We start from the raw sequence: 27,715 nt of genomic DNA on the forward strand, positions 1-27,715 counted from the left end.
GGGTGACAGAGGTGGAGGGGGGTGAGAAAGAGAGGGGGTAAGGAAGAGGGGTTGTGGGAGAGGGAGAGAGCTGGGGTGACAAAGAGGAGGGTGACAGGGGGAGGGAATTGAGAAAGAGAGGGGGCGAGGGAGAGAGAGGAGGGTTGTGGGAGAGAGGGGGTGAGGGAGAGAGAGAAGGGTTGTGGGAGAGAGGGGTGGTAAGAGAGAGAGGGGGGTTGTGCGAGAGAGGGGGGGTGAGAGATAGAAAAAGACAAGGGGCAAGAGAAAGTAGGGTGACAGAAAGAGGGAGGGGGAGAGAGAGAGTAGGAGGGGGGGGGGGAGCTATGATGTGAAAAGTACAGTGAACCTGTTAAGATCTTCAGGTAGTGAGTCTGACTTAGTGGAAGGGGACCTCTCTTACGGCTCTGGTTCTGGTCTCACTGGAATGGGAACAGGGAGACCGGAGCGCAGCGGGGTAGGAGAGTCCAGCCAGGTGCAGCAGCAGATGCCAGGTAGATGAGGATCCTCTTGGAGCGGGAGCTCTCTGTAGCAAGAAGGCAGCTGGGAGAAGACCACGGACCGTGGAATCAGGATGGCTGGATCTCAGGATGGGGAAATAGCAGACACAGGAACAAGCAGGAGCCAGCAGAGGAATCAGGTACAAGCAGAGGTTCGGCAACAAGAATCAGTCCAAGAAGGGTCAAACAAGCCGGGGTCGGAGCAGGAGAGGTCAGCAAGGTCAGACGGAGCCGGGTCAGGTATCAGATAAGGTTCAAGCAGAATAGCAGGTAACTTCGGGCACAAGCTGCAGACGAGACAGCACAGAACCCCTGCAGCTGTGCCTTTAAAAAGGGCCACTGGCGCCAATCGTGCTAACGCTCGCCCGTGCGTGCGTGTACCGCGCGCACATACGAACGACGTGCACCCGCGTGCGTCGGAAGACGCTCGTGCCCACGACGACCCGCGGCACGAACGCGTGTGCGCGTATGGAGAGCCGATCACACGGAACGGGCGGATTCCTAACCATTTAAATCAAAACTTATCACTGATCTGAATGCAGCAAAGAAATGTAATATAGTAGTATCTCTGGTGCTCGTTTGATACCCTTATTCTTTTTTTAACCATTTAAATCAAAACTTATCACTGATCTGAATGCAGCAAAGAAATGTAATATAGTAGTATCTCTGGTGCTCTTTTGATACCCTTATTCTTTTTTTTATTTAATAAGGAAACTTGCAGAGGTGGCTCTAGACTTTGTGAGGTGAAACTTACACATGAAGCCCCAAAAATTCAAGCAATAAAAATGGCTGCACAAAGATGCAGGGAACTAGCACACAGTTCATCAGCACCACTTCCAGGGCACCCTCCTCACACATCAGACATATGCAGCCAATCAAACATCTAGGACCCAGCAAGATGGCAACCCCTCTAAGAATTTCCCTGTTGTCAGGGATGGGCTCAGCCCTTCCTTCTCAGAGCTGGCTGCTCAGCTATCGGCTAATTTCCAGCTCCTATCTCTCCACAGTTACTCAGCTGTTGATGATATCCTGCTCGTCAGTCCTGCCTACTTAAGCCATTCAGCCGAGTGGATCTCTGCCTTCGTCTTGGTCAACATCACAGAAACTATCTCCTGTGATCCTGTTCAAAGACTTGCTTTGCTGACATCCCTTCTGGCTCCAGATCCTGCTTGCTGTTCCACTACATTGATTCCTGACTTCTGGCTTGGCTGACTATCCATTGCGTTTACTGAACGTTGGCTGTTTTGACTACGTTTGTTCTTTTTACTTTTATTATTAAACAAGTGTGATTTAACTGTACTTCAGTCTCGGCCCTATTTCATGGTTTCTGACAGTAGGCGAAGGCCATGAATTCAGAAGATGCAGTCAATCCACTTGTTGGTAATATTTTTTCCAGATTGGATGAACTGTATCACCACAGTTTTCCATGGCGTTACAAATGCTCCTGAGTCACACGGCTTACCTGTAATCTCCCACTGCGGTCACCCTGGTACAACCTATATTTCAGGCTGACCCCACTGCTGCTCCAGTCTCTGTGCAGGCACCCACCTTGAGTATTACCTCTATAAGCGGTATGTCTGGTTCCATTCCACTTCACCCATCAATTTGGTGGTGATCCAGTCCAATGCAGAGGGTTTCTCAACCAGGTTGAGATATACTTTGAGATGCTGCCCCAGGCAGAAGCAAAGTAGGTTTAGGGATATTTTGCTTTCTGAGAGAGCCTTGGCCTGGGCAAACCCTCTATGGGAGACGCAAAAACCTGTTGTCTTGAGCTACCCTGAGTTTGTGTCTTCATTTAAAAGGTTATTTGACATTCCGGCATACTCCCCTTCTGCTGCCAAGTGCTTCATGCCCATAGAACAGAGTACCAAAATGTTTTGTCGACTATGCCATTGAATTCCATACTCTGGCAGCAGAGGTTGCGTGGAACAATGAGGCCCTCATGGCTGCTTTTTCTCATGGTCTCACGGATACCATCAAGGATAAGATAGCAGCCCGAGATATGCCCACTGAGCTGGAGAAGTGGATCACGTTTGCCATCCTCATTGACTCCAGACTCACAGAAAGACTCTCTTTTCAGGAGTGCTTGAGGAAGCCTCCTGTACGTTTGTCTCTGAGCTTTGCAGTCCCACCTGTGCCTCCCTCACCTCCCATGCCTCCTGGTACTGAGTTGGTCAGTGAAGGTGAACCCTTGCACTTGGGTTTCACGCGGCTCTCTGTGGATAAGAGAACCTTTAGGAGGAGGGAGAGATTGTTCCTTTATTGTGGCCAGGCAGGTCACATTTTGAAGTCTTGTCCTACGCGTCCAGAGAACGCTCGAACCTTGAGGTCCTGTCACAGACAGATATGCAGTTATGTGTGGTGGTTTATCTCGACGATATCCTCATATTTTTCAAGTCCTTGGAGAGCCACCACACAGATGTCTGTCGTGTGCTTCAGAAACTAAGAGAGAACAATCTCTACTGTAAACTGAAGAACTGTGAGTTCCATCGTGAACAGGTTAAATTCCTGGGTTATGTCATTTCCACTGCTGGTTTTTCGATGGACCAAGAGAAACTTTCGGCAATTCTACAGTGGCCTCGACTCGTGGGTTTACATCCTCTGCAGCGTTTCTTGGGCTTTGCCAACTATTATAGGAAGTTTATTCGTAACTTCTCATCTCTGGTCAAGCCCCTGACTTATATGACCAGAAAGGAAAGTAACCCACGGAGTTGGTCTCCGGAGTCCATTAAGGCCTTTGAGAATCTCAAGGTTGCCTTTGTTTCTGCTCCTGTGCTGGCACATCCTGATCCTACATTACCTTTTATACTTGAGGTTGATGCTTCTGAGACTGGTGTTGGCGCCCTCCTGTCTCCACGTCTTACCTCCAAAAAATTGTCACCTGTGGAGTGCAATTATGAGATTGGTGACAGAGAGCTGTTGGCGATCATTTTAGCCCTGAAAGAATGGAGATATCTCCTTGAAGGTACCACTGTGCTGGTTCTCATTCTTACTGACCATAAAAAGCTCACATTCTTTTCTAAAGGCTAAACGCCTCTCTCCCAGAAGGGTGCAATGGGCTCTATTCTTGTCAAGTTTCAATTACATTGTCTCGTTCTTACCCGGTACTAAGAACGTAAGGGCTGTCGCTTTGTCACAATAATTTTCCTGATCGTATTCTGGCTACGATTCGCACCAGTCTCACTTCTCCTTTGGGTGCCAAAATTCTTGCTGCACTGGTCCATGCTCCTCCTAAAGAAACCTTGTGACCGCTGCTTTGTCCCAGAGAGTCTCCGTACTGCCATGCTCCATTCTCCCAAGGCTGCTGGCCACCCTGGGAAGAATCAACTCTTTTGGCCCATTTTCCACCAATTCTGGTGGCCTGGTAAACGTGCTCATATAACATCCTTCACAGCTGCCTGTTCCGTGTGTGCTCAACATCTTCCAGTGGGCCTTCTACAACCCATACCCATATGGAGAGAGGCCCTGGACCCACCTGTCTATGGATTTCATTGTGGAGTTACCCAACTCCCAGGGCAACACAGTTGTCCTTATGGTTGTTGACCGGTTCTCAAAAATATCTCATTATATTCTACTTGTTACTTACTTATTCTACTTGAAGTTGCCCACTTCTAAGGAACTGGCTTCCACTTTTGCTTGGGAGATCTTTTGCTTACATGGGCTATCCAAGGTGATTGTCTCGGATGGGGTAGTCAGTTTGTGTCCCGGTTCTGGCGAGCCTTTTGTGCACAGTTGGGAATTCAGCTTGCCTTTTCCTCTGCGTATCACCCGCAGTCTAATGAGGCCACAGAATGAGCCAGAATCAGTCCTTGCAGCCATTCTTATGTTGCTAAATTTCTGACCATCATAACTGGTCAAACCTATTACTATGGGCAGAGTTTGCTCACAATAGTGCCTTGAATTCTGCTTCCCAATTGTCCCCGTTTATGGCGAACTATGGTTTCCAACCTTCCATGTTGCCTGACTCATTTGTTCCGCAGAGTATTCCTGCATTAGAGGAGCGTCTCTGTGGTCTTCGTTCCTCTTGGGCACAAATCCAGGAGGCTTTGCAACATGCCAATGATAGGTATAGACTCCATGCTGACCACATATGCCTCCCTGCACCTTCCTACCAGGTTGGGGACAGGGCTGGCTGTCATCTCGCAAACCTCGACTTCATGTGCCCTCACTGAAGTTCGCACCTCAGTTTATTGGGCATTTCTGTATTCTCCGCAGGATTAAGCCAGTGGCTTATGCAGTAGACCTTCTAATATGCATATTTCAAATGTATTTTATGTCTCCTTATTAAAACCTTTGATCTACAACTGCTTTACCACCTCAGTGCCATGTCCTCACCCTGTACAGGTGGTTGAGAACCATGAGAAGTACAGTCCATTGTTGACTCCCATAGGTTTCGTGGGTGCATATAGTACCTGGTGCATTGAAAGAGGTACGGTCCAGAGGAATGCTCTTGGGTCTCATCCTCGGACGTGCATGCCCTGTCCTCCTCCGTGATTTCCATAGACATTTTCCCCTCAAGCCTAGTGATCATCTGAGGGGGAGGGATCGTTGAGGAGGGGGTACTGTCAGGGCTGGGCTGGGCTCTGTTCCTTATGTCTCGGCCTGATTTCATGGTTTCTGACAACCGTGCCTTGGGAGAATGGGGAGAGGGTGTTAATAGAGTCATTCCACATCCACGGAGGAAGGAGAGTGGTAGGATCCCAACACAGTGCAGAGGAAGAGAGAGAGGGGGATAGAGAAAGAGGGAGAGAGAGAGAAAGGGGGAGAGAAAGGGGGGAAGGGAGGGAGAGAGAAGGGGAGAGAGGGAGGGAGAGAGAGGGAAAGACAGAGAGGGTGAGCAAAAGGGGGACAGATAGGGTGAGCGAAAGGGAAATAGGGATCAGGGAGAGGGGGGAGTGAGAGAGGAGGAGAGAGGTAGAGGGGGGGGGAGTGAGGGAGGGGGGAGAGGGAGAGAAGGTGAGATGAAAGAGAGAAAGGGGGTGAGTGCGATGGGAAGGGGTGAGTGGGGGTGAGAGGGAGGGTTCAGAAAGAGAATAAGTGTGGTGAAAGAGATAGAGAAACAGAGGAGACAGAAAGGAGGATGACAGAGGGGGAGGGGAGCGAGAGAGAGGAAGGTGAGAAAGTGAGGGGGTGAGAAAGAGAGGGGGTGAGGGAGAGAGAGAGGGGTTGTAGGAGAGAGTGGTGGTGAGGGAGAGAAAGAGACAAGGGATAGAGAAAGGAGGGTGACAGAAAGAGGGAGGGGGGAGAGAGAGAGAGAGAAATAGAGAGGGAGAGGGGGGAGAGAGAGAAAGGGGGAGGGAGGGCGAGATTGAAAGAGACAGGGGGGAGAGAGGAAGGGAGGATGGGGGGGAGAGAGAGGGATGAGAGGGAGGGGTGGGAGTGGTGAGAGGGGTAAAAGAGAGAAGAGAGAGAGAGTAAGTGAGGGAGAGAAAGAGAGACGAGGGGGAGAGAAAGGAGGGTAACAGAAAGAGGGAGGGGGAGAGAGAGAGAGAAATAGAGAGGGATAGGGGGAGAGAGAGAAAGGGGGAGGGAGGGAGAGAGTGAAAGAGAGAGGGAGGAGAGAAAGGGGAGAGAGGAAGGGGGATGGGAGAGAGAGGGATGAGAGGGAGGGGTGGGAGTGGTAAAAGGAGAGAGAAGAGAGGGGAGAGAGGGGGTGAGAAAAAGAGGGGTGAGGGTCCCTGTCTGCAGTCCCTCCTTTGCCCCATGTCCCAGTCTGTGAGAGCACTTGGGGAGTGGAGAGCACTGGCTGGGAGCAGGAGAGCACTGGGGGGGAGGGAAGCAGGGGGAGATGGAGAGCACTGGGGAAGGTGGAGTGGAGAACATGGGGGTGTTGGAGAGCAGGGGGGGCGGGGAGCACTGGAGGAGCAGCCAGGGAGCACATGGAGGAGCTGGAGAGCACGGGAGCACTGCAGAGCAAGAGAAGGAGCCATGGAGCACAAGGACAGACCGGGGGAACACAGGAGAGCTGGGGGGGCCTGGGCGCGGAGCCAGGGAGCACAAGGAGGGGCCAGAGAACTGGGGATGGAGCCAGGCAGCACAGGGGCGCTGGAGAGCAGAGGAATAGGGCACTAGAGAAGGAGCCAGGGAGCACAAGGAGGGGCCGGAGAGCATGGGGGCACAGAAGAAATTGGATAGGAGGAGCCGCTGAATGCCCACATCTCCTCCTCTCCCTCCTGCAGGCATTCAGCGGCTACAGGAAACATATGGAAAGATAAATTCCTCTATATGCAGCTGCCCCACCGCTCCTCCCATCCAGGCACACAGGAAGGCTGCACAGGCACTTACTTAATCTCTGGTTGGCCAGGCAGCATCAAGAGATTGGAGCTCCTTCCTCTTCACCGTCATGGGGCAGCTCAACTAGATAGTTTCAGGCCCCAGCACCAACTGCTGAACCAAATAAGAGGCAGGTACGGAGAGGTCGGGTGAGCGGATGCAGGCTGAAGGAGCAGCTCAGCTGCCTTCGGGTCCCACATGGACATACCACTCGTATTCCTTGTAGAGATGACACCTGGAGCTGGGTGCTGTCATTCGGCTGCTGTCACCACCTAGAGCCCTCTACTGTCCCACTTCCTGCACCTGCTGCTATCGGACTGGGACGCTCCATGATGAGGCCACTATTGGCCCAGGACCCTCGGGCAGTACCCAATTTGTCAGCCAACCCCTGGGCCAGAGAGTTCCAAGGGTGGGTAGGCGGAGCCGCTGGCGACGACATCAGTGATTGATCACAAGCAAATTAGGCAGCCACGAGGCCCCTTTGAGTGCAAGGCCTTAGGCGACCGCCTAATTTGCCTAATTAAAGAACCGCCTCTGGAAACATGTTACATGCTACTAGTGATGGCCGAACGGTTCGCCCGGCGGTCGTTTCGCGGCGAATTTCCGACATTCGCGGTCCGCACGTTCGAACGCCTTTTTCCGTCGTTCGCCGCGGCGGACTTACGTGTTTAATGTATACAAGAACTTTAACCTTTGGTGACACGTTTATCATGTGATACAGGACAGCCAATTGAGACATGACAGCACATGGACACTTGTACATTCCCCCTAACCTATAAATACACCCGATCCGGTGGCCATTTTACATTCTTTCTTCTGTTAAGATAGGGACAGGTTCCTGTGTGGAGTAGGGAGAGATAAACCACTAGCTATTTGGTACACAAAAGTTCTTTTCAGGACTGGTATAGGTGTTAGGTGTTGATAGGTTTGCTGTGCTGCTGATTCTTGCAGCAGCCTGAGTGTCTTTTGTTAGTTTAGAGAAAGGGAAAGGACGGTGTATGCTACAGGGACAGCCAGATTAGTCTTTCATCATCATCATCATCATCATCATCATTAGCTGTTACTATCAAGGTCCACAAAAGAGCTGTTCCAGTAACCACTAATCGTTCTCTTTTTTTGCCAATTTGTATAGGGACAGGAAGGAAGCAGTGTTGTCAGGCAGTGAGGGTAATTTTAAAGACTTGCTGTTATTATTAGTTCCACAAAGGTTCTTTTCAGGACTGGTATCAGTGGTACAGTAATAGGCTTGTACATGTATAATATTCTTTCTTCCAAATATAGAAAGGATATTATACTTGACTGCTGCCCTTCTGCTGCAGTCTGCTAAACATTCACAACTCACTTGTTCCACAAAAGTTCTTATAAGGACTGGTAACTTGGTATAGGGTGCTACGGTACATAGGCTTGAGTGCGGTACAGTCTGCTGTTCTGTAAGGACCGCTATCGGTCCACAATAGATAGGGTTGACGTGCACCACTGCTGACCGCTGCCCTATACTGCAGCAGTCCTTCAGCGGTATAGGGACTGACGTACAGTCTGCTAATCACTAACACACAACCTGCTTGTTCCACAAAAGTTCTTATAAGGACTGGTAACTTGGTATAGGGTGCTACGGTACATAGGCTTGAGTGCGGTACAGTCTGCTGTTCTGTAAGGACCGCTATCGGTCCACAATAGATAGGGTTGACGTGCACCACTGCTGACCGCTGCCCTATACTGCAGCAGTCCTTCAGCGGTATAGGGACTGACGTACAGTCTGCTAAACACTAATACACAACCTGCTTGGTCCACAAAAGTTCTTATAAGGACTGGTAACTTGGTATAGGGTGCTACGGTACATAGGCTTGAGTGCGGTACAGTCTGCTGTTCTGTAAGGACCGCTATCGGTCCACAATAGATAGGGTTGACGTGCACCACTGCTGACCGCTGCCCTATACTGCAGCAGTCCTTCAGCGGTATAGGGACTGACGTACAGTCTGCTAAACACTAATACACAACCTGCTTGGTCCACAAAAGTTCTTATAAGGACTGGTAACTTGGTATAGGGTGCTACGGTACATAGGCTTGAGTGCGGTACAGTCTGCTGTTCTGTAAGGACCGCTATCGGTCCACAATAGATAGGGTTGACGTGCACCACTGCTGACCGCTCACCTATACTGCAGCAGTCCTTCAGCGGTATAGGGACTGACGTACAGTCTGCTAATCACTAACACACAACCTGCTTGTTCCACAAAAGTTCTTATAAGGACTGGTAACTTGGTATAGGGTGCTACGGTACATAGGCTTGAGTGCGGTACAGTCTGCTGTTCTGTAAGGACCGCTATCGGTCCACAATAGATAGGGTTGACGTGCACCACTGCTGACCGCTGCCCTATACTGCAGCAGTCCTTCAGCGGTATAGGGACTGACGTACAGTCTGCTAAACACTAACACACAACCTGCTTGGTCCACAAAAGTTCTTATAAGGACTGGTAACTTGGTATAGGGTGCTACGGTACATAGGCTTGAGTGCGGTACAGTCTGCTGTTCTGTAAGGACCGCTATCGGTCCACAATAGATAGGGTTGACGTGCACCACTGCTGACCGCTGCCCTATACTGCAGCAGTCCTTCAGCGGTATAGGGACTGACGTACAGTCTGCTAAACACTAATACACAACCTGCTTGGTCCACAAAAGTTCTTATAAGGACTGGTAACTTGGTATAGGGTGCTACGGTACATAGGCTTGAGTGCGGTACAGTCTGCTGTTCTGTAAGGACCGCTATCGGTCCACAATAGATAGGGTTGACGTGCACCACTGCTGACCGCTCACCTATACTGCAGCAGTCCTTCAGCGGTATAGGGACTGACGTACAGTCTGCTAATCACTAACACACAACCTGCTTGTTCCACAAAAGTTCTTATAAGGACTGGTAACTTGGTATAGGGTGCTACGGTACATAGGCTTGAGTGCGGTACAGTCTGCTGTTCTGTAAGGACCGCTATCGGTCCACAATAGATAGGGTTGACGTGCACCACTGCTGACCGCTGCCCTATACTGCAGCAGTCCTTCAGCGGTATAGGGACTGACGTACAGTCTGCTAAACACTAATACACAACCTGCTTGGTCCACAAAAGTTCTTATAAGGACTGGTAACTTGGTATAGGGTGCTACGGTACATAGGCTTGAGTGCGGTACAGTCTGCTGTTCTGTAAGGACCGCTATCGGTCCACAATAGATAGGGTTGACGTGCACCACTGCTGACCGCTCACCTATACTGCAGCAGTCCTTCAGCGGTATAGGGACTGACGTACAGTCTGCTAATCACTAACACACAACCTGCTTGTTCCACAAAAGTTCTTATAAGGACTGGTAACTTGGTATAGGGTGCTACGGTACATAGGCTTGAGTGCGGTACAGTCTGCTGTTCTGTAAGGACCGCTATCGGTCCACAATAGATAGGGTTGACGTGCACCACTGCTGACCGCTGCCCTATACTGCAGCAGTCCTTCAGCGGTATAGGGACTGACGTACAGTCTGCTAAACACTAATACACAACCTGCTTGGTCCACAAAAGTTCTTATAAGGACTGGTAACTTGGTATAGGGTGCTACGGTACATAGGCTTGAGTGCGGTACAGTCTGCTGTTCTGTAAGGACCGCTATCGGTCCACAATAGATAGGGTTGACGTGCACCACTGCTGACCGCTGCCCTATACTGCAGCAGTCCTTCAGCGGTATAGGGACTGACGTACAGTCTGCTAAACACTAATACACAACCTGCTTGGTCCACAAAAGTTCTTATAAGGACTGGTAACTTGGTATAGGGTGCTACGGTACATAGGCTTGAGTGCGGTACAGTCTGCTGTTCTGTAAGGACCGCTATAGGTCCACAATAGATAGGGTTGACGTGCACCACTGCTGACCGCTCACCTATACTGCAGCAGTCCTTCAGCGGTATAGGGACTAAGAGTTTTGTCACAGGGTCATTTAAAAAATGACATGCAGAGGAAGAGGCAGGCCCTTCCGCAGGGGTGGTAGGGGTAGGGCAGGAGCAACAGGCTTGAGCCAAAGTGGGAAGTTGCAGAAGGTGCGTTCAATTACTTTAAAGGATGCACCAGACTTGGTTGAGTGGCTCGCTCAGCCTTACTCTTCTGCACCCTCCTCATCCTCTCGATCTGCACCCTCTTCTTCACTCTCTGCTATGTGCACCCCCAAAGACACTACCACCAACAACACGACCACCACCACCACCACCACATACCTTCCGCTTGAGTCACTGGAATTATTTTCCGATCCATATCAAGAGGACATTTCTGATGCGCAGCCACTCTTGGTATTGGATCAGGAAGAGGAGGTAGCAACAAGCGCTACTCAGCAGTCTGACGCCAGTACCCAGATCAGCCCAAGGAGGAGGTTGGTCCCCGGTGTTGCTGCCTACTCTACTTATAGCGGTGGGGAAGGTGACGTTGATGATGACGTGTCTAGTGATGTCACGTGGGTGCCCACAAGAGAGGAAGAGGAGGGGAGTTCAGAGGGAGATATGGACCAGCAGATAGGGAGGAGAAGCAGCAATGACTTACATTGCACAGCAGGGACAAAGCAGACTGCAAATGTATCAGGAGCGAGTCATCGACCATGTACGGTCACATCTGGCGCTCCCAGGACACCGGCACATGGCTCCGCAGTGTGGGCTTTTTTTAACGTGTCCGCTGCTGACAATAGCGTTGCCATCTGCAATCTTTGCAGTCAACGCGTTAGTCGCGGTAAGCCCAATACTCACCTAGGGACGACCGCCTTAAGAAGGCACATGAGCAGCCATCACCGAGCCCAGTGGGAGCAACGGAACACACAAAGCCACACTGCAGGCTCTCACCGTCCAGCCTCGTCTTCTACTTCTCCTTCTCCTCTCTCCTCACAATTGTCCTCCACTCCACCTTCCATCACGCCAAGCTCACATTTTTCTGCAAAAAGGCAGGCTTCCGTGGGCCTAATGTTTGAGCGTAAAAAAATGATGACGCCGGATAACCCTCTTGCCCAACGGTTGGCGGCTGGCTTGTCAGAACTCATAGCCCGCCAACTACTGCCATATAAACTGGTGGACTCGGAGGCCTTTCGCAAATTTGTGGCCATTGGAACACCACAATGGAAGGTCCCAGGAAGGAAGTATTTCTCAGAGAAGGGCATCCCAGAGCTATATGGCCATGTTCAGCGGCAAGTGAATGTATCTCTGGCACACAGTGTCGGTGCCAAGATACATCTGACCACAGACACGTGGTCTAGCAAACACGGGCAGGGAAGGTATATCAGTTTTACTGCCCACTGGGTGAACCTTCTGACGGCCGTCAAGCATGTAACCCGTGGCACCCGTGTAGATTTGGTTTTACCGCCACGGATTGCATGCAGGCCTGACTCTTCTTCTCCTCCTCCTACTCCATCCTCCTCCCTCTCCTCCTCAGCTGCCTCCTCCTTTTCCGCTGCTAGCGTCTCTTCCACTGCACCGCCCAAGCTCCCCAGAACCTATTCCACATGCCAGGTGAGACGTTGCCATGCCGTGCTGCGTCTGTTGTGCCTGGAAGCAAAGAGCCACACTGGCCCGGCACTCCTTTCAGCTTTGCGTTCACAGGCAGATGAGTGGCTAACACCGCTCAATTTGACAGTTGGTAAAGTGGTGTGTGACAACGGTGCCAATCTGCTTAGCGCATTGAAACAGGGCAAAATCACGCACGTGCCGTGCATGGCACACGTCTTAAACTTGGTCGTGCAGCGATTCCTTGTCAAATACCCTGGGGTCCAGGACATCTTGCGGCAGGCAAGGAAAATCTCGGCCCATTTCAGAAGATCTTACACGGCCATGGCTCGCCTTGCTGACATTCAGCGGCGACACCATCTGCCGGTCAGACGTCTTATTTGCGATTGCCCGACGCGATGGAACTCAACCTTCTATATGCTTGATAGGCTGCTCCAGCAGAAACGTGCAGTTAACGTCTACCTGTATGAACTCTGCGAAAGAAACGGTTCTGGGGAGCTGGGTTTTTTTTCACCGCGCCAGTGGCTGCTCATGCGCGACACATGCAGACTTCTGCGGCCATTTGAGGAGATCACCAAACTGGTCAGTCGCAGCCATGGCGCCATCAGTGACATGGTACCTTATGCCTTCTTTCTGGAGCGTGCATTGCGTCGTGTCATTGATCAGGCTGTGGAGGAGCAGGAGCGGGAAGATGAGGAAGTCGCAATGCTGGATGAATTCCCAGGGGGGGCTACTCTATCTGAGACAAGTCAACAACAGGAGTCTGATGAGGAGTCAGAGGAGGATGGTGCCGGGGCGGATGAGCAGGAGCAAGAAGAGCATGCTTTAAACCTTTCTGGGATCCCTGTTGTGCGAGGATGGGGAGAGGAGAATGAAGAGGACGACATTATCCTGGATGATGAGCAGGAGCCAGGCCACCACACCGCTTCCACTTTAGTGCAAATGGGGGCCTTCATGCTCCAGTGTTTTAATAGGGACCCCCGTATAAAAAGCATGAGGGTCAAGGACCAGTACTGGGTGGCAACGTACTTAGACCCCCGGTACAAACACAAAATGGCGGAAATGTTACCGCCGTCGCAGAGGGCTGTCAGAATGCAGCACTTCCAGGCCTTGCTTCGAGAAATGCTGCATTCTGCTTTTGCGTGCGCTGGCAGAGGAGCAATTCCCACTCCCAGAGAAGGATTTGCGGGTACCAATCCAACAGCGCCTGCAAGAAGAGGCCGGTTTGAAGATGTGTTGGTGACTTCGGATATGAGGTCATTCTTTCAGCCGACCCATCGACAGGTGTCATCCGGATCCAGCATCAGGGAACGCCTAGACCGTCAGGTGTCCGACTACATTGGGTTAACGGCCGATGTGGACGCTCTGAGGAGTGATGAACCCCTAGACTACTGGGTGGGCAGGCTTGACCTCTGGCCAGAGCTTGCCCAATTTGCAATCGAACTGTTGGCTTGCCCCTCATCCAGTGTCCTGTCCGAAAGGACGTTCAGCGCAGCAGGGGGGATTGTGACCGATAAGCGTACTCGCCTAGCTCACCACAGTGTTAACTACCTCACATTTCTAAAAATGAATGAGGCATGGATCTCGGAGGAATTCAACACATGTGATCAGTAGACCATGTATATGTCTATAAACAATTTTTGGAATCAAGCACACAGACCTTCTTAATTCATTTGGCTCACTTCCCTGACCCAAAAAAGCACACCGTACTATATGCCCCTACCCTCCTCTTTGAAGAGGTTGAGCGGTGTCATATTTCTACTGGGGCTGCTTATTATGAGGGGTTCCCACCATCCCTGTGCTGTGCTGACTTCCTCCTGGGTGTTCTTATTATGAGGGGCTCCCACCATCCCTGTGCTGTGCTGACTTCCTCCTGGGGGTTCTTATTATGAGGGGATCACACCATCCCTGTGCTGTGCTGACTTCCTCCTGGGGCTGCTTACGGTGCTGCTGTCAGCGCTGTATGTCACGGAGCTGCTGTCAGCGCTGTATGTCACGGAGCTGCTGTCAGCGCTGTATGTCACGGAGCTGCTGTCAGCGCTGTATGTCACGGAGCTGCTGTCAGCGCTGTATGTCACGGAGCTGCTGTCAGCGCTGTATGTCACGGAGCTGCTGTCAGCGCTGTATGTCACGGAGCTGCTGTCAGCGCTGTATGTCACGGAGCTGCTGTCAGCGCTGTATGTCACGGAGCTGCTGTCAGCGCTGTATGTCACGGTGCTGCTGTCAGCGCTGTATGTCACGGAGCTGCTGTCAGCGCTGTATGTCACGGAGCTGCTGTCAGTGCTGTATGTCACGGAGCTGCTGTCAGCGCTGTATGTCACGGAGCTGCTGTCAGCGCTGTATGTCACGGAGCTGCTGTCAGCGCTGTATGTCACGGTGCTGCTGTCAGCGCTGTATGTCACGGAGCTGCTGTCAGCGCTGTATGTCACGGAGCTGCTGTCAGCGCTGTATGTCACGGAGCTGCTGTCAGCGCTGTATGTCACGGAGCTGCTGTCAGCGCTGTATGTCACGGAGCTGCTGTCAGCGCTGTATGTCACGGTGCTGATGTCAGTGCTCTGTATTACGGTGCTGCTGTCAGTGCTCTGTATCTCCTGCACCCTCTTGTTTGCCTACCCTGGTCCCTGACCTTCCCTCTCCTCCATTGCCTTCATTAGCTCCATAGTCCTGAATTGTCAGAACAATTTCCCAAATAAAAAAAAAATGCTTGTAGTTATCGATCCCAAATTCACCTCATACATGTATTATGCTATTGTCCAGGTGGTGGGACTACGTGCTACCCCCTAATAATTACCCCGTGGCCGCAAATTCGACCTAAAGGTTTGCGAAATTCGCCTCCCATTGAAGTCAATGGAGCCCGCGGCGAACGGTCGTTTTCGCGAACGTTTGTGTCCGTTCGCGTTTCGCGTTCGCGAAACGTCCCGTCGGAAGTTCGTCCATCACTACATGCTACACTGAATTAGCATGGCAATAGATGGGAATATGTTTCCCTGTGAATAAAAAAAAAAGGACACATTAGTCTATACTTAACAACGTTGTGTCTTGTAACTGTATGTCTTGTGGCTGGGACGATGGACATGGAATTGGTCAATTACTTAATTCCCGTTTGTCACTGATTATAGGTAAGGGTCAGTTCTCATTGACAGATATTTTCAAAGTTGAAATGTCTTTACTTGCACTAACAAGCACTTCTGGGTATACCTACACTGACCAGTCTTGTCCTCCCCTTAAATGCTAAATTTATACTTGACCACCTTGATCTTTTTTTGGATGTATAGTTCAGAGCTACATTTTGTATTTATTATTAGAAATAGTATACCTCTGTTCAAGTTTCCAACCACCGATGAGAGAAATACTTAGGCTACCTAAGCTGACATTCATACCTGGGAACTTTTGAAAATCATTAATTCCTGTGAATTGGGGCAGGTCAGGGGGTGGATTGTTGGACAGGGCAAATTTCAGTGCATGATCTGGACTGGTAAGTAGGAGGAGTTAAACTTGAATGACAGGTGATTATAAGAACTAGTGGAGTTATCAGAAGACGCGCGGACGCAGCTGATGCACACATATTTAGATACAGTTATTTCCACAAATGACAAAATTATTCAGATGAGATTGTTACATCAAACCTACTATACCCAGTGAGACTGTTTCAAAATTAAAAAAGAGATGATGCTTTATGCCACAATTGTAAGCTGACTGTTGGAATGTTTATCTATATGATGTGGAAGTGCAACAAGATTATACCTTTGTGGTCAAAGGTGACTGAGTTTCCTACTGGATAACGTTCACCTCCCGATAGTGTGTAAACCTGAAGTGTGTCTTCTAGGTGTAATAGAGAATGATAAGATGAATAATGCTACTAAGAAATTCCTGAAGTTACTCGTCTTCTACTGTATGTATGAAAATTATACTGGATACGTATTGAACTTTTCGGAAATTGGGGCCTGAAATAAAAATGTATCAAAGCTAAATAATCAATACTGCCTTTCCTTAGAATAGAATGACCTATGAGGCTTGTGGATGACCAAAAAATATTACTAAAATTTGGTTTAAATGGGTAGAATTCTTGGATACCCTAAAGGATAGGTTGAATGTAAATTATATTATTACATAATATTTTATTTTACTACATGGAGAGTTGGGTTCCACCCGGATGTCACCAGTGGTACGGTTTGCTTTTAAATATTAATAATCATTACTTTTGGCAATATTCTTTCATGATTGACCCTTGCAGCTTTCTCAAGTTTTCTTCAGATTTCTGCAGTCTCTATTTACTCCTTCTACAATGCAATAAATATGTTTTTTATCCAACCAATGTTCGTTATGTACTTTCTGGTTTCTACCCATAGAGTGATGCTTTGTAGTTTTCTTTTCTTTTTATCCATTTTTCCAGTGATAGGCAGCTGCACTGGGTTCCAGTCCATCTAACCCCACCGGTTTATGACACCTTTATATATGACTGACAGCTTTTAGCGCTTAAGGAACTTGCTGTTGTTTTGAAATATGAGGGAGCCCATGCACCACAAATTTGCAGAGGCATGAGAAGCAGACTCCTTGGGGTCACTGAGGATTACAGTTACTGGAACTGCCACGTGTTCTGGGGATGGAAAACCATCTCTAAGCCCTTGTACACACGGTTGGAGATTCCGACAACCAAATCCGGATTTTGTCAGACGGATCTTGTCCGAAACTGTTGCATACACACGGTCAGACGAAGTTGTCGGAAAATCCAATCGTTCAGAACGTGATGACGTTATTTTGTTACGACAGGACTACGTTCAGGCTAGTAGCCAATAGCTTTGGTCTAGGAATTTGATCTGAGCATGCGTGGCACTTTGTCCGATCAGAATTCTCTACACATGATCGGAGTATGTCCGATCGGACCAGTTTGTCGGAAAATATTTCCAGCAAGTTGGAAAATTTGGTCCGACAGATATTCCGACGGAAACAGTCCGATGCATACCACATACAGACCGACAAAACGGTCCGATAGGACACATTCCGACGGATTCTCCGACCGTGTGTACAAGGGCTTACTGTTTGACGTATGTCTTTCTCTGTTCAATGCCTCCAAAACTGCCAGAATCCTCCTCTCTCGCATCTCTCATTATTCTTGTAGCCTCCTCAAATGGCGACAGTACAGTGCATGCATCTTTTTTTTAAGAGCAGCCATGGGCATGGGGTGAAAAAGCCAAGCCGGCCTGAGCCTGTCATTGTGCCATACTCACACAGGTACTTGTTGACGGCCCTCTGCTGCATGTACAGCTGCTGCAGCATTGGCAGTCGAGTTCCACCTAGTGGGTATGTCAAAAATCAGGTGGTTTATGGGCAGGTGGAATTCCCACAGAATTTCAGTCAACTGAGCACTGGCTGTGTATGATCGCCTGAAATGGTTACAGACTCTTCTGGCCTGCATTAGTAGATCTTTCAATCCTAGGTACCTATTTAGGAAATGCTGCACCACCAAATTGAGGACATGTGCCAGGCATTCCCTGTCTAAGGGCAGACCAGAGGTGTGTGCCACTATCACACACCAGCATTTCTGGCTCCAGCTGGCATGGTGTGAACCACTTCTGGGCCTGTCCCTGCAGGGCTGCAAGAATCTCTGCTCCAGTGTGGTTCCTGTTCCCTACTCACCAGCTGAAGCACTGCATGGCACCTTTTAGCCTGACTCATTGAATAGCCCTTTGAACGCTTAGGGCGTACTTGAGGTTCATAGGACAATTCAGCAGAGGAGGGCATGGAGGAGGAGGAGGAGGGGGTAGAGCTGGCAAGTCTCGCATCATCAGAAGCTGTATGGAGACATGGGGCACAACAAGCAGCAGCACTGAGCCCTGTCCTGCATTCTTCAGAGTTGCAAGCAGTAATGCATTGAAATATACAGCGTTAAACTTGCAGTAGAGCACAGAACTATATGGTGCTAAACTTGCAGTAACGCAATAAAATATATGGCGTTAAACTTGCAGTAACCCACAGAACTATAAGGCGTTAAATGTGCTGTAACGCAATGAAATATATGGCATTAAACTTGCAGTAACACAATGAAATATACGTCATTGAACTTGCAGTAATGCACAGAACTATATGGCGTTAAACTTGCAGCAACACACTGAACTGTACAGAGTTAAACTTGCAGTAACGCAACTGAAATAAACTGCATTAAGAGTTCAGTAACGCCCAGAAATGTACTGCGTAACGGAATAAAATATATTATGTTAAACGGTCACATTCACACTGACTGAACTTACACTACATTCACACTAATGTAAAGATGAATGGTCGCACTACACTCACACTGAACTATCCCTAGATGCACACCAAACTGATATTCTACACTGATAATAGAATCAGAATAGCACACTATAGCACACTAATGCCCTATACACACGGTCAGAACTTCAGACAGAAAAGGTCCGATCAGATTATATTGTTGGAAAATCCGATCGTGTGTGGGCTCTATCAGACTTTTTCCGTCAGAAATTCCAATGGAAAAGATTTGAGAGCTTGATTTAAAATTTTGCGACAAAAAAATCCGATCTGACTTTTTCTGATCGTTTGTAGAGAATTCCGACGGACAAAGTGTCATGCATGCTCAGATTAAATTATGAGACCAAAGCTATTGGCTACTAGCCTCTGTGTAGTTCCGTCATAGGCAACGAACGCCAGCATGTTCCCGAACGATCGGATTTCCCGACAACTTTGTCCGACCGTGTGTATGCAACACAAGTTTCGGCAAAAATCCATCTGAAAAAATCTGACAGATTTTTCTGTTGGAATGTCCGACTGTGTGTACAAGGCATAACTGTCTAATAGCACTGAACAGAGCTCTGTTCTATTTCTCTCCACGCCGCTATCACACTACAAATGGCCACTATGGAAAGAATACTTTTACAGTGTGGGATGGGATTAAGAGCAATGAGCCATGATTGGATACAGTCATCATCGCTCTGACAGTGCTCTGTGCCCTGATTGGGTGAAGCTTTCATTGCTTATCCAATCAGGGCTTTCAATGCACTGTGCAGCGGCACAGTGCATTGTGGTCATTCGATGGACCGAACAAACGGTCGTTCGGCCCAATAATTTGGTTGTTCAACGAACCGCAAAAGTTCGGCCGGAAATCATGCTTGGGCCGAATCTTTCGCCTAGCTCTACAGAGGGGTGGTAGCAGCCCAAAAATCTCTAAGATCTCTCATAACTGTCTGTACTCACATGACAGCTGGTTACATCTTTCCAACTTTGAAACTACACCTTTCTCCAGTGATACCAGACCAGATCTTCAGCAGACAGCCCCTCGGTCAGCTCTCTGACGTCCCGGCATCCAGGCCCTCAGGTTGCCCAAATTTACCTATCAAAAATACAGCTCCACAAAACACTAAATCTATCTGGCTAATCCTAACACCTATATAGGTGCTGCTCAGATAGCCACAGTGCTGGATCAAGAAAGGACTCGGAAGTATGGGGGCGGGGGGGGGGGGGGGTAAGGGGCGAAACAATGATTAGGACATTTTTTTCACCTTAATTCAGGGAATTCAAAGGTAAAAAAAGTCCAGCCTTTACAACCACTTTAATTCTATAAAGTTATGCATTCTGCAAGTCATCCCTGACCCTGTAATTTGCAGTGTGCAAAGGTTAATCCATAAGTTACACTTTGACGTATGTATATACTCATAAATATATATTGAGAATAGTTTAATTTGCACGTCCTTTTCTTGTTATCTAAATTTAACCGTCAAAGGCATTGGACATTGCACAAGAGTAGAAGAGATTGTCATGCACATGCATGTGTTATGGGTTTGCACAAGCACATGTTCAAGTACCCAGCGTTATTTATGTGCTAAATCTTACACTTATATATAATATTTACATTGCACACCAGAGTGTGTTTTGGATATTAAAGTAATGCTGGTTCTGTGCTTTATATGCTAAGTTGGACTAAATGTGTTCAGATTCTGTATTATTAAAAAACAAAACAAAAAAAAAACTGTAGTGCCCAAAACACATGTACCAAACAAAGGAGCATCTCCTGTTTGTAGTACAACATGCATTTACAAGTAGACCACATGAAATTGTGTATATACTGTAAGCGCATGTGGTTTCTGATATCGTAGCAAAGCTTGCACTATTGCTAATTTTACTTATTTTAGTTTTTACAGTGAGTTTTTGTATTGTCACTATGCTTGTTATGCTTTATTGTCCTGTATGAAATGTTCAAGCAATTTATCTGACAGAGGTCACAAACATTAGAAAAAATATCCCATGTACAGCCATGGCCAAAAGTTTTGAGAATTACACAAATATTAATTTTCACAAAGTCTGCTGCCTCAGTTTTTATGATGGCAGTTTGCATATACTCCAGAATGTTATGAAGTGTGATCATATGAATTGCAATTAATTTCAAAGTCCCTCTTTGCAATGAAAATAAATCCCATAAAAAATTTTTTCCACTGCACTGAAGAAGGCTTCAAGGTGCCCAAGAAAGTCCAGCAAGCACCAGGATCATCTCCTACAGCTGAATCAGCTGGGGGATTGGGGCACCACCAGTCGAGAGCTTGCTCAGGAATGCCAGAAGGCAGGTGTGAGTGCATCTGCATGCACAGTGAGGAAAAGACTTTTGGAGGATGGCCTGGTGTCAAGAAGGGCAGCAAAGAAGACACTTCTCGCCAGGAAAACCATCAGGGCCAGACTGATATTCTGCAAATGGTACAGGGATTGGACTGCTGAGTACTGGGATAAAGCCTTTTTTCGCACCAGAACACTGCAAACAGACAAAAAGTTCTAGCGAACATGCAAACTCTATTACAGTTTATGGAACACAAACTTGAAAAATCAAAAGTGCTCATTTTAAAGGCTTATATGCAAGTTGCTGCCATAAAAAGCGTATGGGACCCGAATACTGCCCTAGGGGACATGTATCAATGCAAAAAAAAGTTTTTAAAACAACTGTTTTTTCAGGAGCAGTGATTTTATTAATGCTTAAAGTGAAACAATAAAAATGAAAGATTCCTTTAAATATTGTGCCTGGGGGTCCCCTTGTCTGCCTGTAAAGTGGTGCATCTGTGTGATGTGTAGAACAGTACTGCAGCAAAATTACATTTCTTGCTCACAGCTGTAATGTACTGCCGGCTCCCGGTAATATAGATAAAAACCCTTCGAGTCTGGTATGGATTTTAAGGGGAACTTCATGTCAAAATTTAAAATAAAAAACAGCATCTACCCATTCTTCCTCCCTGTGAGGTGATCGCGGGTATCCCCACGGCGATCGAGTCCGCGGGACCCGCGACCCGACTCACGGAGCTTGCCACGGGCGGGTCTGCTGGCCGCCTCTTAAAGGGCAACATACTGGTACGATTCTGCCTGTACAAACCCTTGGCGTGAGGCAGTCTGCAAGCAGTTAAGGAGTGGGCCAGGGATCCAGCTGATGCGTCTTTAACAACTGATGACTCATCAGCTGTCAGGGGGTTTCCTCACTGACAGCTGAATGTAAATAAGAGAATACCAGCAATGAAAAATAAAGATAAAAAACAGTACCCCCCCCCCCCCAATTCATCCCAGGACTTTCAGGTCTAGCATGGATTTTAGGAAAACCAAAGTAAATCCAGCATCAACTACAATGAACGCCTGGTACTCTAGGCAAAAAAAAAAACATTTACCACTTGCAGTGCATGAAAGCCCCACTGCAAGGGGACTTCTTTCTCTTCCCTGGAAATGTAATTTATTAAGAGAAAAAAATGTTTAGTGTAATGTACTGATGCATAATGCCCCATACACATGTTCAGACATTCCGACCACAAAATATGTCTGATTTTTTCCGACGGATTTTGGCCGAAACTTGTGTTGCATACACACGGTCGAACAAAGTTGTCGGAAAATCTGATCGTTCTGAACGAGATGACGTCAAACACGTACCTCGGGACTATAAACGGGCCAGTAGCCAATAGCTTTCGTCTCGTTTATTCTGAGCATGCGTGGCACTTTGTCCGTCGGAATTGTCTACACACGATTGGAATTTATGCGATCGGATTTTGTTGACGGAAAATTTTAGATCCTGCTCTCAAACTTTGTGCGGCGGAAAATCCAACGGATAAAGTCCGATAGAGCCCACACACGATCAGATTTTCCGACAACAAGATCTGATTGCACATTTTCCGTCTGAAAATCCGACCGTGTGTACAGCGCATTACACTATCTCCAATAGCCACATCCAAATTTTAGGAATAGTTTAGTTTACATCATGTGTGAGCCCAGCCCACAAATAATCATATTTCTAAACAATTTTGTCTAATATTAGTAGATTGTTTAGAACAGATTATAACATGTGTAGCTAACTTTACATGTACACTGTTAAACTTCAAATACAGGTAGTATTTTTATATTTAGCTTGGTAGCCACCACCTCCATCTTGTATATCCTGGCACCCCAGCTGGAGTCCCTTTTTCTCTCACAACACTCCTGACAACTAGAGAGAAATTTCTTGGATACCCCCTTCCCCTGGGTTCCTTTCAGACTGGTTGAGTATGCCTGCAAGTTATACTGTTTATTTAGCCAGAAAATTACATTTTACATGGTTTTGCTATTTTAATGTAGGTATCACTTGAGCATCTTCATTGGATTGTCTTAACTGGAATATTGATGTGCCTGCCTTTATTTACTTTTGTTAAAATATTGGAACTCTTTATTTTTTAATTACTTTTGTGGTGATGCAGGAGGCTGGTGCCTTGTTTTTAGTAACTCAGTATAGGGATCTCCCCAATCTGAAGAGTGCATATTACCAGAGTTTTGATGGAGGATCTGCTTTTGGGATAACATCACAAGTAGGGTTGCCACATCATCCCTTTAATCCCTTTAATCCCTTTAATCCAGGAAATATATTTATTACACAGGTTCTAAGGCTGATTTAATGCAGATAAGGCACTGAGTGAGCTTAATTACCACCTTAATCAGCCACAGAACCTGTGCAATTAATATGTGTCCTGGATTAAAGAGATGATGTGGCAACCCTAACAAGAGTCCCTTCTTTTATGATGATTGACTGTATCGCATAAGCTGAACTAGTGGTGCCTATTGTCCCTTTGCATATAGGTGGAGGCGATGGAGTACCCTCATTAGGACTCTGTTAACTGTTGATTCTTTCCCCTGCTCTACTTAGATTGTGTTACCCATTGTAACCTATTGTTAAAATGGTAGTAGTCACCCTAGTGGTATGATTATGTCAGATTTTTGAATCTCAAAATGGTACATTGTTTTGCCAGAAATTTGGCATTTTATATTGTAGGCCTGTAATTCTTAATAATAATACACTTAAATATGTCAAAACAAGAGTCTAGTAGACATCCCGGGTATGATAAAGTTTAAAACACAAAATCATAAATTATAATATAATAAATAATTATTAATAGATATTAAAAAAAATATATATAATAATAATAAAATGTTTTTCCCCACTAATCGCTATCGTTCAATTCTGCAAGCATTCTAATTTACTATCACTGTTTTCTAGCTAGTCTAAAACTACTTTTGACGTAGGGACACTTTCTGGTTGCCATGGACAATCTCAAGTTTCCAGGAAGAAAGAATGGTATATATAATATAAAAGTGCATGCAGGGCATTGGACAAAGCACTAGGGACAAAAGGGAGGTGAAATGATTTGATACAATAATGTAATCTTACAGATTACAGGTGTATTGTATGTGTTATGTTTTGTGTACATTTTGAATTTGCAGCTGGGCTCCGCCCCAGGGAACGGAGCCCAGCACACAGAGCATCGGGTGGATGATCCGGTGGAGGACACAGCGGGGGGGGGGACATCACAGGATCCTGGTGACAAAGTAAGTACGCTGTACCAGGATTCTGCAATGCAATCCCGAGTGTGGCTCGGGGTTACCACTAATGGTACTTAAATTTAAACCCAAGCCACACTCGGGAATACAGTCAGGAGGGTTAAACCAAAAAGCAATCATCTAATATATTGCAGCTTACCAATTCTTAGATGCAATGGCTGCATTCCTTTTCTTTTTCAGGCTTTCTTTCTTCTAATTTCATCTGGTGATCTGGCCAGTAATGCTGTTGTTCTTCAAAAGAACACGCTCCTCAGCAGAATGAATAAGTTACTAATGCAGCCATATCTAATGATTGGTAAGCTGCAATATATTACATTTCAAGCTGCTGCGAGGAGACTCGGCAAGATGGAGGGGTCTGGATCATCCGCGAGGGACCCAAGAAGAGGAGAATCAGGGCTGCTCTGTGCAAAACCACTGTACAGAGCAGGTGAGTATGACCTGTTTGTTGTGTTTTTTTTTTAAACAAGCCTTTAATATCACTTTAAAGAGAAAGTAAACCCTGAGAGGTTTTCACTTCCTCTTTATTCCCCTGCAAAGTAAAAGCATAATGGGCTAGTATGCATTGCATATTAGACCATTATGTTGCACTTACTTGCAAACGCAGCCTGCAAGGTCCCTGCTGGTGGCTGCATTCATTTTCACCCCTCTCCCTTCCGGGGCAATGGACTCTGGCTCTGTGACTGGCCGCAATTGCTGTCACTCCCGCATATGCACGTGGGAGCCAACGGTCACGGCACGGGCCCTATAGAAATGGTGCTTTCTTCCATGTGCATGCACCGATGACATTGGCTCAAGCTATATGGTAAATATCTCCTAAACAGTGCAGGTCTAGGAGATATTTTCAGTACCTACAGGTAAGCCTTATTATAAGCTTACCTGTAGGTAAAAGTGGTGTGTAAGGGATTACAAACACTTTAAAGGAGAGGAGGTGGGTTGAAAGGGTTAACACAATGGTCCTGCAGTCAGTAAGTAAAAATGTAAATAGTAATATGTGATTTCTGTGATTGGTTATTAAAGTGATCATATACCACAGAGCCGATTGTTTAATGTCACTTGTGTTCCTGGAAAATGTTCTAAAAAAGTAATTCATTATAATTAACCTACTCCACTTTCCATTGTATTGCTCACCCTAACATGTGAACCTTTAGAGTCCTGTAAATCCCTATAATAATCAATAACCTGAAGGGACAGCATGGAACAGAGATTAATAATTAACTGTCCTCAGATTAATAAATAACATAACTTGTCCACATTCACCCCTTTTCACATCAGCTGGAAATCGATGCAAACAGTAAAACACTCATTAAAAAAATATCTTAGATAGTCCAAACATTCTTTGTACCTTAAAACACATTGTTATCTGCCATCTGATAAAGCAGCTTTATATTTGTCATCAAAATAACTACCGTATTTATCGGCGTATAACACGCGCTGGCGTATAACACGCACCCCAAGTTTAGGAGGGAATTTAAAAGAAAAAAACTTTTAGGAGGGAAGTTTAAGGAAAAAAACTTACATTTAAATGCCCATCAATGCAGCCTTGTCAGTCGTATGCAGCCTTGCATTTGCAGCCTTGTCAGTCATTTTCTGTTTAAAAATGGCGCAGGTAGTTCATGGCCGATCTCAGCGGCTTTCGGGTATTTTCGGCCGCACTCGGCCATTCTCGGCTATTTTGGGCCGCTCTCGGCTATTTTCGGCCACACTCAGCCACACTCGGCTTTCGGCTTCCTATATACTGTGGGTGCTAGGATTAGCTAGATCTAAAGCTATCTCACTGTGTTCAATGGAGCTGGGTATGTTTTTGATAGGTAAATTTAGTTGCCTCACTGCAACCATTGTGACTGTGATTGTTGTCAGGTAAATTTTGTTTTGCTGACTTTATCCAAAGCAGATGATTAATTAGGTCAGTTCAGTGATTCTCATCTGCTGCCAGTCTGTTACTTCCTCTGTTTTTCAGAGATGGAGAAGTCTCTGAAACATAGGTGTGGAGCTATGCAGATGGCAGTATGAACATTTATTCAGCCCTTTGCTAATCCCAGGAAACAGGGCCTTGAAGGCATGCGGGGAGTCTGTATAAATTCTCTGAGCACACTGAGCTCAGGGTCTGTCTTGGAGAGGATCAATCAAGCCTGTAGGGCGTGCTGCCCTCAATGGCAATGCTACCATGTGCTTTCTGTTTGTGAGGCCTCAAGTGGGCAATTGGAGGGCCTGGATGCTGAAGCTACAGAGAGCTGACTAAGGGGCTGAGGATCTCTGAGGATCTCTGCTGAAGACCTAGTCAGGTTTCACTGGAGAAAGGTGATGCTTGGAAGTTGGAAGGAGGCAACCAACTGTCCATGGACATTCTGTGTGTACCGACTGAGAGATCTTAGAGGCTGTTGGGCTGCTGCCACCCCTCTTGTGCTAGAGAGTCAGCTGTGTGTGTTTGCTAAAGGAGACATCGGCTGGTGTGCTGAAGAGTTTATACTATCTGATTCCTCGTGAAGAGACTCTGTTCTTGTTGCTCTAAAGGAAGTGCACGGTTTGCTATATGCAAGGACTTCTGCTTCAGCTCTGCATTTAACTGTTTCTACTACAAGCCAAGTCCATAGTTTGTTATGAGCAAGGACTTCTGCTTCAGCTTTTCAGAAAGGAGTTTATTGTCCTCAAACCTGTACATAGTTTCTGTTTTTGAGTATCCCACTCAATTCTTCCAACCCTATCCAAGTTCTACAAAAATTAAAACAACAAAAACATTAATCCTAGACTGGTTATTGGGGAAAAGTGTGACTGATCTTGTGCCTGGCTGCGTGGAAATCTACTGTGCAAAAACCTGGTCAGAATTCCAGCGGCTCCCATGGGAGTAAGTGATATATACAGTATATAAACAGTACATGCATAGAACTTCATATTTGATATGTTACATGAGAAATATCAATCTCAACCTTTTATAAATGGAATAAATGTTTGTATATAACAAAATAATGTTGCTGAATCATTCTAATCATCAAAGCTATGCTGTAGATAATCTATATGTCTTTCCTTTTCTGTACACAGAGCAACATTTGTCCAGACACGAAGCACATTCTGGGTAGGAGTTGAAAGTCCTGTGTTAACAGTAAGTGAAAATTATGTATTGAATGTATCTTTAAATAAGAATAAAACTAGATGCATGGATTTGTGGGAGGAGCTCAGCACTGTAGTGTGGGGCCCCCGGAGCAAGCCTTTGATAGCACCCTCAGTGGCAGGCAGAGGCTGTGGTCATGTGAAATCAGCATTAAGGCAATGCTCCTATAGGAGCACAATTGTCTTTTTAATCTGTGGCAAAACTTCTACGCTGTTAACACATATGCAGTATGGACACACTGTTATGCCGCGTACACGTGACTGGACTTTTCGTCGAACTAGGTCAGACGGATTTCCCGACGGACTTTCGGCAGAGGTCCGACGGACTTTCCGAATGAGCTGGTCTGCGAACACACGAACTGACTTTCCAGCAGACTCCAGATACGACAGGACTAGAAATGGAAGTCATCGGAGAGATTGACACCTTGCGAGCCCCGACGCCTGGTATGGATTTTAAGGGGAACCCCCTACCCCGAAAAAACAGCATGGGCCCC

General features: G+C 47.0%; 1 protein-coding gene across 3 annotated transcripts in view; it reads left to right on the forward strand.

Annotated features, from left to right (window-relative positions):
* LOC143928280 (putative ferric-chelate reductase 1) overlaps positions 1 to 27,715 on the forward strand; it is a 147,717-nt gene that overhangs the window by 40,317 nt on the left and 79,685 nt on the right. For all 3 annotated transcript variants that reach the window (XM_077453066.1, XM_077453068.1, XM_077453067.1), the window contains one exon: positions 27,153 to 27,213. In XM_077453066.1, coding sequence (XP_077309192.1) covers positions 27,153 to 27,213 — 61 coding nt within the window. The remainder of the gene's footprint in view (positions 1 to 27,152; positions 27,214 to 27,715) is intronic.

This window comes from Lithobates pipiens, unplaced genomic scaffold (assembly GCF_037356315.1).
Source record: "Lithobates pipiens isolate NorthernLeopardFrog02 unplaced genomic scaffold, aLitPip1_a1.2 Scaffold_23, whole genome shotgun sequence".
Taxonomy (NCBI): domain Eukaryota; kingdom Metazoa; phylum Chordata; class Amphibia; order Anura; family Ranidae; genus Lithobates; species Lithobates pipiens.